Here is a 14,496-nt window from a genome sequence, read left to right as displayed (position 1 = left end):
GCATGCAGCCCCTTTCTCCCCCCCTGCGAATGGTTTTTGCCCATTGAGAATATCACCAATCCAAGCAATTGTGCTAAGAACCCAAGGAATCTTAAAACAACCATGCTCCCACAAACTTTATTCCAAATGGTATACTGACCCAAGGGGGAGTGGGTGGGAAAGCTGGAGCCAACTGATACTGGCAGCACAGCTGTCCCCTTAATATATCCCCCCTAGGCAGACCAAAGGGAAGCCTTCAAATTTGCCCACAGGAACCTGCCCCCCAGCCTGGCCATCCCTCTTGCTGATTGGCTGACTGGGTAACCAACTTGCAGGGGCCTTGTGCAGTGTTGTGGTGGCCCCGGAAATGCCACGCAGCCACCTAAGATGGCAGTTGTCTCTTACGACTCCCCATGAGCCCACAAACTGGCCCCCCAGGCAAGTCCAGGGATAGGGCTTTTCTACCAATGATGATTAAATTCCTGTGTCCAGTCCTTTTTAGAAGGGTGGGGAAATTGTTCTGGGTCGCACATGAATGGGGCAGCATCACCATTATTTGGAATAATTGGATCTTTTTACTTCCAAGGCATTAGTACTGAAAACGGACTTAGATATATTTATAGCACTTTGAGTTTGCCCGGGACTCCCATTCATTGGGCCATTGACTTCAGCAGAGGAATCTGCTCTTGACCTGCAAATGTAAACAACAGACGGCTCATTAATTCCTTTCTACGCATCTTCCTCATGCTCCCAATAACTTGGCTGATAGTCTGCCTGGCAGTCAAACTGATGGAGCTGATTATCACTCCAGCCAATAGGAGAAGGGAACAGTTCCTGATCTGCAGTACTGCCAACTTTTTTTTTGAACCCCAATAATTTTTGAAAGTAATTTTTTTCTTGTACTTGTTTTTGAGACATAAAATGTTAGCATATTGCTGTAATAGATTCTGATGTTATAGTGTTTTTAAAAAAGATTATATGCATGCCTTTTTTCAATGAGGAGGAAAATGACACTGTTGCAAAGTGTAGTAAGGAAGAAGGAGCTTTAAATGAATATTCAACCCTGTGAGCTATATGTAATAATAATAATAATAATAATAATAATAATAATAATAATAATAATAATAATAATAATAATAATACTTTATTCAATTTCTAGCCTGCTCAGGGCGGGTTACAACAATGTAATAATACAAAAATAAACCATTTAGATACATTAAAAACCAGAGTCAACAATAAATACATTTAAAATCCCAAGATGGCAGCTCCCTCCACTCATCCCAGCCAGATATAAACAAAGGGGGAGGGAGTACGAACTGATGTCATACTGTGACTTCGCATGTGGGGGGGCTGATGTCATGTAGTTCCATCCTTTATTGTTTTCTGTCACAGATCAACTATTTTTAAGAGGTCTGTTTCTGGACGCTTTAGTGTTATTTGGGAAAATACCCAGGCAGTGCAGTCTGAGGCCTGCTGTGCTGCCAGCGCCCATGCACCTGCATACCTATGGTGCTACTCATCTGCTCCCTAAGGACTTTTGTGGGAGAGTCACGTTGGTGGCTGAGCCCAGCAAGGCACAGCCAGGAAAGAATGCTCCTTAGTTGTCCTGGCAATGCCTGCAGAATCCACCAATTGCAAGGTGCATGCAGTTGACAGCACCATGAGTGGCAGGAAAAGGTGTAGCCAGTCCATGGGCTAGGTTGCGTTTGCTGTCACCAGATGCCAATGCAGCCCCTTTGCCCTGCAGAGAAGGAATGCACAGGGCAGAAAGACCCCTGCAATCGAGCTTGCCACACCCCAACAGAGGCACCTGCCTGGAGAGGAGCCCTGTCCTGTGGGGTGGGAGAGTTACACTGAGTGTGCAGATTGGGTACCCGCCCACCTCCTTGCCCAACCCCCATTTATGACAAGGGCCAGGCTCGCAACTTAAGCAGCATTTGCTTACAACCCCCCCTACCACCACCTCAGCTCCAAGAAACATGCACATCTTCCTTGAAAAGTAAGACCAGGAAGGCAGCAGGACGCAGCAAGGGTTGAACCTGCAGCCCCTGGCAATGAGGATTGGCCCTCCAAATCTTGGAGAGGGAGCTCCTTAAACGCAAGCAGGAGGCAGGTTCTGAAACAAATGATGAGATTGCTCATTGGAAACAATGGGAGAGGCTAGAAGGCCATGAATGCACATTGACTTGCAGAGGCTCCATTGAAATACATCACTGTGTTTAAAAGATGCAAGGAGAATGTGGAGTGGACCTCGAGAGTTGTGCTCTGGTGCTGGGATGATGGCCCCCAGAGTGGAATGTCAGCCTCTGATACCAGAGAAATTGCTCCAGGGGTCATTGTCCAATCCCCAGCGCATTCCTGCCTCTGCAAACAGCAAAAGGTAGAGGAGCCCCAGAGATCCCAGGACGTCACTCCCCCCCCCCCCCCATTATGGCATCAACCTTGCCTCCCACATGCAGAAGTCTTCTGCCTGGCTTATCAGATATCAGCAGTGTTGTCAGCAAATGAGAGTCCTCTGTGGCACCCCTGCCGCCAGACACACACAGGCAACACTCCAAGTCCCACTCCACTGCCTGCAGTGAATTTGAGGGAAGGAACAGGGAAGGGAAGCTGGGTGGGGATGGAGCCTCCAAGGTGCCACTGGAACCTGCTCCTTTTAGCAGCAGAGCCAAATAAATGCATGGAGGCACCTGGAGCCTTTTTGGGGCCACCCCATCTGAACCATCCTAGAGCCAGACACCATTCTCTGGGATGTGTGAAAGGGCAGTCCTATGGGGAAGTGGAGGAGGGCTACTGTCATGCACAGGCAAGCAAACAGACAATTGTTGTTCAACACAGACTTTATGGAACTGCCAAAAGTGAAGAGGATGTCTAGATGCATATTGCCAACTTCCCTCATCTAGGTAGGGAGCTGTGCCTGTTAGCGTGGCAGTCGGGGCCAGGAGAGCAATTCCTTGTGCTGCTTTCTCAGGAGCAGGGTTGACATATGGGCTGCTTGAGGATTTGCTCCTGGGGCTGGCTCAGTTGAGGATTACTGGGGGTTGGAACAGCCATGCTCTTTGGCCTCCCTGATGGGTTGCTGCCTGCCTAAAAGGGAAACTGAGACATGTGTGGTGAGTCAGGCCTGGGCTTGCGCGAGCCACAGCCAGGTCTTCCACATCCTGGGAAAGTGTCCATGGCTGGGGATGGCAGTCCTATCGCCACAGGTGCTGCCAGCAACTAGATGTTGGATGTCCCTCCAGCAAGAAAGTGTTCCTCATCTGCATCTGGATGTTCCAATGCTGTGTGGCTGCTTGGTGCTCCAATCCTGTGAGGGAGACAGTCTTGAGGTTGCGTGCCCAGCATCACAGGGGAGTTACAAGAGCAAGCACCCAGTCACCTAGACCTGCAGTCGTGCTCTCTCATCTGCCCAGGTGGGGAGCCTGGCTGAGGGAGTCTGAATGGAGCACTGAGATAGGCTGCTGGAAGCCCCCCTGAAACAGCTGTGTTGAGCACCCCCCCAGAAAGCCTCAACTGCATTTGGGGGTGCAGGTGAGGGGAGAGAGGTAGCCAGTGTGAACATGGAAGCTAGGTCAACTGCCTCCCCCCTCCTTTTTACCTATTAGTGAGTCCTTGCCCCTCCCCAAGCCACGACTGAGGAGATGGGTTACCTGCAAGGGAACTTGGGTGGTAGTTGTTAGTTAGACATTCTGGATGTGGCTCTCCTTCCACATGTGATTGCTCACTCTTGCTCTGCCACCGCGAATAGCTTCTCCTGCCTCTCGCTTCAAGTCCCAATGGCAGGGTGTCATGCTTGATGCTGGGCACCCATCCTGGGTGCTGGGGAGACGAGGTGGCTCACCTGTTGGTCAGGCAGTCCAACAGAGAGGCTGGAAGACAAGAATCCAAAAGCTAAGCCAAGGTCAGAATCTGAGAGTTCAGTCCAGGGAGGAACAAGATACAAGGCAGGGTTACAAGCTTCCAGGCGTAAAGCTGCTGGTCGCAGGGAGTGGTGAAAGAAGTTGCTTTCACACTGAGCCCTGCTCAGTGTCTTCCTTTTAAACTCAGCTCTGGTTAAGGGAGCAAGGGGCAAGTGTTTCCTCTTCCTCTGACTGCAGTGCATCACTCTCGGAGGGCAGTCATGTCCAGTGCTCTGCTTGCAGGCGAGCACTCCTGTGTCTCTCCCAGATAACTGCCCTTGGTCAATTCCTCTGTTTTGTGGTTGGCTCTGAAGGCTCAGACTTCTTGGGTCTTGTTTTCTCCTCTAGTCTGCTAGAGTCCTCAGCCCCGACAGCTTATTCGGAGGTCCCTGGCTGCCTTCCCAGTAGCTCCGCCATGAGCTCATCTGACACCGCAGCTGGCTCCAGTGTAGGCTTCTTTGGTGTAGAGACCAGCTCTGCCGGCCCCTCTGGCTCCTCATCCTCTAATGAGGCCTTGGCTACAGGAGATAAACTGATCATCTGGGGCTGATACATGACACCAGGGGCTGCTTCTCCACTTACCCGAGGCCATGAGACTCTGGCCAGAGATCATGTAGGGTGTCTGAGGAGCTGATTGGGCGTGAGGAAGGGGGCTTGGCCATTGCAGAGGTGTGAGCAGATTGGTCCCCATGGTATTGTTGAAGGCTTTCACGGCTGGAGAACGATGGTTGTTGTGGATTTTCCGGGCTGTATAGCCGTGGTATTGGCATTGTAGTTCTTGACGTTTCGCCAGCAGCTGTGACTGGCATCTTCAAAGGTGTAGCACCAAAAGACAGAGATCTCTCAGTGTCACAGTGTGGAAAAGAAGTTGGCAGGTTATTTATATCTACTTAGGGAGGTAGGGTCGGGCTAAGTCATCCTGTAAGAGTTTCCCAGGGTGTGGAATGCTAATTCCACGCATTCCAGACAAGAATAAAAGAACATGAAAGACACTGCAGACTTGGCCATCTGGAAAAATCAGCAGTGGCTGAACATAGCCTTACTCAAACAGGACACAGTATCCTATTCCAGGACACTAAAATACTGGACAACACCTCCAACTACTTCGTCCGATTGCACAGGGAAGCCATTGAAATTCATAAGCATAAGCACAATTTCAACAGGAAAGAAGAGACCTTAAGAATGAATAGAGCATGGTTTCCAGTCCTGAAAAACACCAGGCTAACAAAATACTCTATACCCGACAATAGCCCTGCAGAGAAGATTAGCATATCATGCACCAATCCATATGCAAAAGAACCTCCTCAGGATACAGTGAAGCCTCCCTCCATTAGCATTCCACACCCTGGGAAACTCTTACAGGATGACTCAGCCCAACCCTACCGTCCTGAGTAGATATAAATTACCTGCCAACATCTTTTCCACACTGTGACACTGAGAGATCTCTGTCTTTTGGTGCTACACCTCTGAAGATGCCAGTCACAGCTGCTGGCGAAACGTCAGGAACTACAATGCCAAGACCATGGCTATACAGCCCGGAAAATCCACAACAACCATGGTCCTCATGGTACATAAGAACATAAGCAAAGCCATGTTGGATCAGGCCAGTGGCCCATCCAGTCCAACATTCTGTCACACACAGTGGCTAGAAATCCAGTGCCATCTAAAGGACTGTCAGTGAGGCCAGGACACCAGAAGCCCTCCCACTGCCTTCCTTCCAGCACCAAGACAACAGAGCACCACCTCCCCACAAAGAGAATACCATCTATCTCCTGTGGCTAATAGCCACTGATGGACCTCTGCTCCATATATTTGTCCAGTCCCCTCTTGAAGCTGGCAATGCTTGTAGCTGCCACCACCTCCTGTGGCAACGAATTCCATGTGTAGTTGGTAGTTGATATCCCATGTGCTACCAAGCTGCTGTGCCATCATAGGGGGGCAGTTATGCTGGCATAAGTCTGGGATACACTGACATGACTCCTAGTTGGCTTCCAGGGCACTTCTGCCCTGCCAATCTAATTTTTAATGTTTTAGAAAATTCTAAATGGCATTGACTGATGACAAAATAGTAATGATTTTTTATTTTGAGTTACTCTTGAAATTTGGCAAATAATAAGGCTTTCTAAGATTTGAAAATTTAGCTATTGGTATTTCAGCCTATGAGGAAGCTTTTTCCCAACTTTCTTTCAACAGTAAAGAAACCTCCATAAGTGTTCAAGCTTTTCTTCAGGAAGCAGAAATTGTCCCTCTTTCCATGATGTATCGATATCTTCATGCAAACATGGAGACGCAAGTAACAATTGCATCGGTCATTTTAGCAGGCGTTTATGTGCTGATCATATTTGAGGTAAGCCTCATATTAATCATTTCTTTTTTATTCAAAGGAAGTAAGAAGAGAATTGTTTCTGACAGTTAATATATTTCAAAAATACTAAGCAGAAAACTAAAATAAATGTCAGCTGCTTGCTGCTAAGCAAATGTATGGTGTTCCATCAATCTTATTACCATCAATCTTATTATATGATTGCTTTTCATTCTGTTTTTAAATCCAGCATTTTTATGGAATTGAAACCTGACTGATAAGATCTCAATTCCACAACAAATTTACAGTTGACTTAAAAAAATACTGCTTAAACCCCTGGTTTCTCTAGGAAGACCCAAGTTGATTTACAGCGCAATCCTAAGCAAAGTTACTCCAGTCTAAACCCGTTGCAATTGATGGGCTTAGACTACAGTACCTCTGTTTAGGATTGTGCAGTTAGTATTGAACTGTGCTAAACCAAGTAAGCATTAATTTTAAAACCATAGATGTTCTATTATGCTGGCATGACAATATGTTTCCTGGGTAGTTGTTAGTATACCTCATCCTAAAACCTTTATTTGCTGGTGTAGAAAAGTCACAAGACTGTTTTTTTATTCAGTAACCTTCTAATCCTATATATTGGTTCTAACTAGTGTCTTGGTGCCAGTATAACCTCTGTCAATGTGAGTTCTATGAAGCTAAATTAGGAACAGAACTTGCAAGTCAATATAAGTTAATAAATTTCTTTAAAATCAAACCCTTCCAACATACAGAACAATACAAAACATTTGTATGTTTTGAACACGCCGTGTTCAAAACAAGGCGTGTTCCCCCCTGGGGATGGGCGGTATATAAATTGAATAAATAAATATATAAAAGAATATGTGTATCAGAGAAGAAAACTTGCAGAGGATAATAAATGCCTTTGAATTCAGTTAAGTGACTGGTTCTTGCTTGACACAACTTTGTGGTAAGCAAAGTCCAACTTTTCTATTCCTCCAAGTGCCAGAGTCTTCCAGTACTGTCCTCTTGCTTAAAGAGACAAACTGGACATCTCAAAAACCAGGCTTCAGTCTTCACCATGAAAAATACAGCTCTACAATAACAATATGATTTCAATAATAATACATCCATTCTAAATTTATCCCTCCTTCCAATTAACATTTCATGTGTATAGATTTCAATTATTTTATAAAGGCAATAAGAGTCCAGAATTGCATACAGTTCCTCAGCAAGCAGACTCTCCTTGAGCTGCCAGCTTCCATTCAAGACTCCACCCATACTGGGCTAAGCCAATTTGTTCCTGGGGGTTAAATTGACATTTAATCTCTGCAGTGCTGGTATGATGTATGTTTTATGACTTGACTAATGCATGTGTTGGAATGCTTGGGAACTGGTATAGCAAATAGGAATCTAGAGCCAAGGCGTGTTCAAAGGAAGACAGGTCAGCAGGGTCAAACCTTCAAGTGTGGAAACAAAGCTTGAGTAACTCTGTCAAATTATATTTAAGTGAATTGGCTCAGCCGGATTGTACATGATTGCTGACCTGGACATATAGGAGGCTAAAAGGTATCAAGCTTTTGTGAACTCGGGGGGGGGGGGAGAGAGAGAGAGAGAGAGAGAGAATGCTATTCTGTAATTCTAGCACTGGAACTGCTGGCTAGACACTACGTGTCTATATGGTTTGTTGCACTCAAGCTATAGAAACTGATTGGGTACTGCAAGTAGCTTTGGATGCTTATGAAAAGCACCGGAAGCTGTTTTGATCCTTACCTTTTTGAATTGGAAAGGCAGTATTGAGGATTGGTGATGAGCACTCAGGAAGAGTTCAGTGTTTGGAAATCCTTTGTTCCTGTTTTCTGCTTGTAGCACATTATGATCATTTGGATGTTCTGATTGGCCTGTTGTCACTGCTCTTCAGAAGGCACCTTGAATCACTGAGGAAGATCAATAGAGGAAAGTCCAATGGGAGAAGGCAAGATGCTTGGCTAGGCTTTTAAGAAGTGGTGTAAAAGTGAATCGCTTTGCCAGCAATTGTCTATTCAGGCCTTATACACAGGTGCAAAGATGGGTCCAGACTAGATACGGGCACGAGCAGCATTACAAATGGAAAAACCCCACAAACAGCTTGTTTGTCTGTTTGCAAACAAGCCGTTTCTGAGGCTCCATTCTAAATGAACAAGTGGTCATTGCAAGCCTCGTTCGTTGCCTCTATCAGCCGTTGGTCAAGTCAGACAGTCTGGGGCCTTTCAGTCAGTTCCCCTGGCAACGGCAGGGACTGAACTCTGTATGAACTCCTTCTGGCTTTCCTTCTGGCTTTAACCCTTCAAAGTACTTCCAGCAGAGAGTCCCGTTTTTGCCATTGTGAAGAGAAAATGACGACAAAGGGGGAGACCCATGCATCATGCCTTTCCTGGGGTGCAATCTCTCTGAAACTTGGGGGGAGGGGGTCTTCAGAGGACAGTGAGGACTATGTCCCCTGCAAATTTGGTGGGTATTGGACATTGGGAAGATCAGTTTGTAACCCCTCAAAGTAGCTTCCACCAGAGAGTCCCGTTTTTGCCACTGTGAAGAGAAAATGACAACAAAGGGAAGGACCCATGGATCATGCCTTTTCCGGGGTGCAATCTCTCTGAAACTTGGGGGGGGGGGGTCCTTGGAGGACAGTGAGGACTATGTCCCCTGCAAATTTGGTGGATATTGGACATTGGGAAGGTCAGTTTGTGGGGTGTTTAAAGGGCCCTGCCCCTTGCACGTGGCAGGAAAGGGACCTTTAAACTATCAGCTGGCAGGCGGCAGGGGGGAATTTCGCCTGCCACCTGCCAGCTGATAGTTTAAAGGGATCTTTAAGTGGCCACGAACAACGAACATTTTTGTGAACAGGGTCATGTTAGTTACTGTTCATTGTTCGTGGATGGCAACGAACAACTAACAGATTGTTTGGGTTTTTTTTTCTGTTCGTGCCCGTGTCTAGTCCAGACTATACCTGCTTCACAGCCCTTGCTCCGAGTGTGGCAAAAAGTATCCCAGAAACAGTAGGTGAAGCAGGATCTAAGGCTCCAAGAATGCAACAATACTGTAATTGGCCCTGTGGTGACAAGCCCTTTTAGGAGACTGAAGAATACTACAGCTGGTTCCAGAGCTCACAGAGATATTTGGGGGCACATTAAATCAGAATCAGGAGTAGCAAAGGCAGTTGAAGTAGGTAATATCCTTTCAGTCATCAAAATGAATGTTGTTTTCCCTCCATGATCTTTCATCTTTAGAGTACAATCTAGTTAGGGTAGGTATGTTACTGCATCTCTCATGTCTTCTCTAGGTTTTTTTAAAAAATGACTGCCTTTGTATGTTAGTTCAGTAATTCTTTTAACCATCCCATCCTTTCTCCCATAATAATATTTTCCCATCAGTAATTTGGTGGAAACTGTAATTTGGGTGGGAAAATGCAGAATGGATTTTTTATTTAGCCACTGGATGGTGCTGCTTCGATACTGCTTCCTGTTGCTGCTCAGACCTTTGCCTGGCTTTCTCATACAGAGTGTTGTTTTCTAGCTACAGTCAGCGTGATGCATCTTTCCCCCTCCATTGTGAATCAGAAAACCAACTTCCAAGACTCCCCTGTGTTTATATTTTTACCTGCCTCATAAAATTAATTTTCGGCTGTGTCACGTTTCGATAGGAGCTGTGCACGTGCCCCATCTTGCAATGTATTTGTGTTTTCTTTCTTCAGATGGAAGTAGGCTGCAGAATATTAAGCTGGGTTAATTGAATGCTACTCTACAGCTTCCAGTATGCCTAAGGCAACCAAGGGGAAAGAGAACCATCAAGTCTTAAAAATTTAACAAGGTGAAAAAAATACCCCTCCCCAACATATTTGCCATGCACCCAGACTTTCAGCACCTTTTTATTAGTCAACATAAGATTCTTTCTTATGAAGAATAGTAAATGGTAGTAAAAGGGGTTGCTGAAAAGGACATGAGGTGCTAAAAGAGAAAAAAATAAAACTAAAAAGTACATAAAATTGTTTCAATGAATAAGGTGAGGCATTAAACTTTCCTTTGTTTCTCTTTTCCATCCTTTGTTTATTTTCAAAAAGGGAGAGGAATGTTCGTAGAGGGAAAAGTGGAAATTGAAATTCCTGAGATCAGGGATAGGCAGCCTTTTGGCTTCAATTGCCCAGTGAAATGCAAATTTTACCTGTGAAACTTTGGTGTGCGCTGGAAGTCCAAGAGACGTACTGGCCACAGAGGTGGCAGTGGTGATAACACTATTTTGATTGGTAGCAGCATTGTATGTGTAGCTGGAAACTTCGCATGCCTCACTGGGCTGTTGCCATCTACTGAGGTTTGGGTCAAAAGTAGCTATCTTTAGCTATTTAATATTCTACAAGTAGCTATATTACTTCTTCAGGTCCAAACAGAGTCCGGGAGCTGTGCTCCAGCCTGGCCTGGCTGTGTTGCACCTCTGCTTTTGGAGTGGAGCAAGAAAAATGTGTTGTGTAAGATAGTCTGGGATATTGTTATTTGGCATGTATGCGGGGGGGGGGGGGGGTTTGCCCTGGGTATATGTTACTGTGTTTATCTAGAGAGTTATACCCCACCTTTCTACTTCCCCATGTATTGTAGATAACTCACAAAACAACCAAGAACAACAACACTAGAAATATTTGAAATGCAATAAATAATACAAAAATCAAATCTGAATCAGGGAAGAGAGCACAGATATTAGCCTCTAATCCTCTAGCCCTCTAAAATCTCTGGTACATTGGCCATGCTTCATTAATTAGAAGGCTTATTAATTCAAATTTCTTTGGGATATCCTCATTTTGCATTGGTTTTGGTTGATTTTGAGCTCTTCTGCCCACTCTTCCTTACAAGAGTTACTGGCTGAATTTTGATGGAGAAGTGGCTCAGGTCATTTTTTAAAAAATGTACCGAAAGGTAAATTAGTAAATTTACTAATCTGTTGTATAATTGCTGTTATAATTAATTATAACACTGTTTTCTCAGAAGTAGCAGAGCAACATTCCAAGCTAGCAACAAATATGGCAGGCCTGCACAACGGTTTACCATTAGAGATGGGCATGAACTGGGAAAAAAACAAACCATATGGTTCGTGGTTCATCAAATTTCATGAACAACGAACTTTCACGGACCTGCCCCTGGTTCGCGAACCGGTTCATTTGGTTCATGAAAATGTCACATCCGGGTAAGAAAACCATCACTTCCAGGCCAGCAAAAGGTCATTTCCGTGTCAGCAGAAGGTCTGCAGGAAGTCCATCCCCTGTCACCTAGGAAACTGATTGATTGGCACCAGGCTGTCTGCAGTCACGAACCAAAAAACAAACCAAATGAACCAGCTAAAGTTCATGGTGGTTCATCAGAAATGGGATTTGATGAACTGCAGTTCATACTTAATTTTGGTTCGTGCTTAATTTTGGTTCGTATTTCAGTTCGTGCCCATCTCTATTTACCATCCCAGTTGCAGCTCACAAGCTAGGGAATGCTTCTGGCCAGCTGTTTGATTATCATATTTGCTTTGAGATCCTGTTTAACTGGGAGTTTTATACCTATTGTATGCTATTTTTTTTTTAAAAAATAGAAGTCATGTATTTATTCTATTGTTGGGGCCACTTTAGATTCCAAATATTCTGGGATTTCCAATCACTGTGACAAGTGGGATGCTGAAATAGATGGACATTTGGTCTTCCAATATTCTTATTTGTTTGACCACTAAAACTGTTCTAGAGAGAGCATAGAAAGCCATTCTCTATGCTGTTATAGAGGGGCTAACATTGCAGGAATATAGTATTCTATAAGATGATAGAAAAGGAAAAACCTCTACAGGGGGCAAGAACCAGACGAATGCACAGTTCCGTGTCCAAAAGTTGCAATCTGAGGACAGAGCTGGAACAGGATCTGTATCAAGACTAGTGCTATTTACAGATCTGTTATCTGTAATGACCTGGCCAGGTTTGCAGTGGCCAAGTTTGCAGGTGACACCAAATAATTATGGATGCTGAAAACAAAGTGAAGCTCCAAGATAGTCTATCCAACCTGGATACATGGGCAACACAGCAAATAAAATTCAATTTGGGTCAGCATAAATTGATGCACATGTGAAGAGAAAATCCTAATGTCACATACATTGATCAGTGGCAGTGGCCACTGTGAGAAACAGGATATTGGACTCTTTTTACGTTATAATAGATATACTATATTTGCTTGTGGTGTGTTGCATCTATCATTATCTGAGATCTCACAGTAAAAGTATTTGACTGGATGTCAATATGATCCCCTCCCCCAAATATTAATCTCACTTATAGGTCAGCTATGACGTTTCTTAAGGATTTCTTTACCAATGATCAGGTCAATAAAAGAATGGACATTGACACTGAAATCCATAAAAAGCACAACAGTAATTTTTTAAGACTGATGCAGCAATAACAAAAAATTAGATTGTGCTGGTACCCAGTGAAATGTTTCAAGTATTGGATCTCAGATTTTTTTTTACAACAGTCATGAATTTATGCTGTGTATGAAAGGTTTGGGGTCCACTGGACCCAAGTTTAAGGGAAAAATCCTACCTAACAATAGCAATAGAGAAACATTGAGCAGAACAACTGGATTCCTCAGGCTTTGTTTCTATGACTACTTTCTCAAAAGGACTTTCTCAAATGTTTGAGGTCAGCCAGTTAGTTTCTGCATCCAAAGAGACATCTTAATGTTCTTCTTTATGCAAAGCTTCACTGCCTGTAATGAGGACTGGACAAAATGCAATGCACACTATATTGATAAAAATTATTTTAAAAATCTCATTGGGAAATGTTCTTTGGATTCAAAAAATATTATCTGCTTATAATTTTGACAATTCTATATTGTTTGCCACTTAGCATTATGTTAATTAAGGACACAATAGACACCTGTTTAGCTTTCACCCATACATTGCAAAAACAAACAAATAAAAACAATAAAAATAACAAATAATAAAAATAGTCTCTTCTTCCACAAAAAGGCTACACCTAGAATTGTCCCCGAAGCATCAATTCTGAATGCCAGTTAGTGCCCCTGAAAGGGAATATACATCCAGGCAGGGGTCTTACAGCACTCCAACAATCTTTCAGTGCAGGAAATCCAAAGTAAACCATTCCTGACAGATGGTTATTCAGCTTCTGCTTGAAGCCCCCAGCAAGGGAGAATCCTCCCCCACCCACAGTAACTGGGCCCATTGTCATTGTTAGACTGCTGTCTCTATTCTCCTAATTTTTTCACCTGCATCTGCCGTCTTGCAACTTAATCCCATTACACTTAGTCTTGGCCTCTGGAGCAGTAGAGCACATCATGGTCTCTCCTCAGACTTCTGTTCTCTAGGCTAGACATTCCCAGTGCCTTTAGCCTTCTGTTACAGGGCTTGTTTTCCAGACTCCTGATCATTTGTTGCTCTCTGCAGAAGTCACTCTAATTTATCTGCATCTTTCTTAAAGTACAGCGCACAGAACTGGACACAGTACACAGACGAGGTCTCAGTAGCACAGTATGGCATGTCCCTGAATGAAAGACAATTCTCAAAACAAAACAAAGCAACAAAAAAAAATCACGACAATGTTTGCCTACCTCCAGTCTCAGCAGACCTCCAGGATTCTTTAAAGATAAGGAACAAAGTTTCTGACAACCCATCAGCAGCTTTCTCTATTTCTCTGTGTGTATATGTGTTATGTGACATCAAGTCATCTCTGGTCTCTGGTGACTCTATGAATGAAAGATCTCCAAAATGTCCTATCATTTACCAACTTGCTCAGATCTTTCAAACAGGAAGATACGACTTCCTTTATTGTCAAACCTTCTATTACCGTAGGATGCAGTTAATCTAGCCCAGAAGACTTGAACTTGTTTAAGGCTGCTTGGTATTGTCTGACCAATTCTCTTCTTAAAAAATTAGTTTTGAGCTGTAGTGATTCACCTTTCATGCTACTTTTGCTAGGTTGCATGCAGCTCCCTTGGTGGGAGAAGATGGATACAAAATAGGAATTGAGCAGTGTTGCCTTTATTGCCCATTAATATTTCACTATTGTCCTGTTGAAGACTTTTGGTCAGTCAGACCATCCTAGTATCCTTCTCCCCAAGTGGATAGCTTTGGAACTGCTTAAGAGTCATGTCAGTGTTTTATTACTTCTTCAGCTAAATCCTGAGACAGGAAAATCCCACGGTAGTACACACAAATGGCATCAGCTTTGTCCCAGCCATAAACCAGTCTTTTTGTCAGAACTATAGCTATATATTACATGCTACAAAACGTACAGTTTTTCAGAGTTTCCCC

At 44.0% G+C, this 14,496-nt stretch overlaps 1 protein-coding gene across 1 annotated transcript in view; it reads left to right on the top strand.

Moving 5' to 3' along the window:
• Nucleotides 1–14,496, top strand: part of OCA2 (OCA2 melanosomal transmembrane protein) — a 279,690-nt gene that overhangs the window by 53,318 nt on the left and 211,876 nt on the right. The window contains exon 8 of the mRNA XM_054974145.1: nucleotides 6,072–6,225. Coding sequence (XP_054830120.1) covers nucleotides 6,072–6,225 — 154 coding nt within the window. The remainder of the gene's footprint in view (nucleotides 1–6,071; nucleotides 6,226–14,496) is intronic.

The sequence above is a fragment of the Eublepharis macularius genome, chromosome 3, assembly GCF_028583425.1.
Source record: "Eublepharis macularius isolate TG4126 chromosome 3, MPM_Emac_v1.0, whole genome shotgun sequence".
Taxonomy (NCBI): Eukaryota; Metazoa; Chordata; class Lepidosauria; order Squamata; family Eublepharidae; genus Eublepharis; species Eublepharis macularius.
Note: the sequence above shows the minus strand (reverse complement) of the source record. Positions and strands in the feature narration are given on the sequence as shown.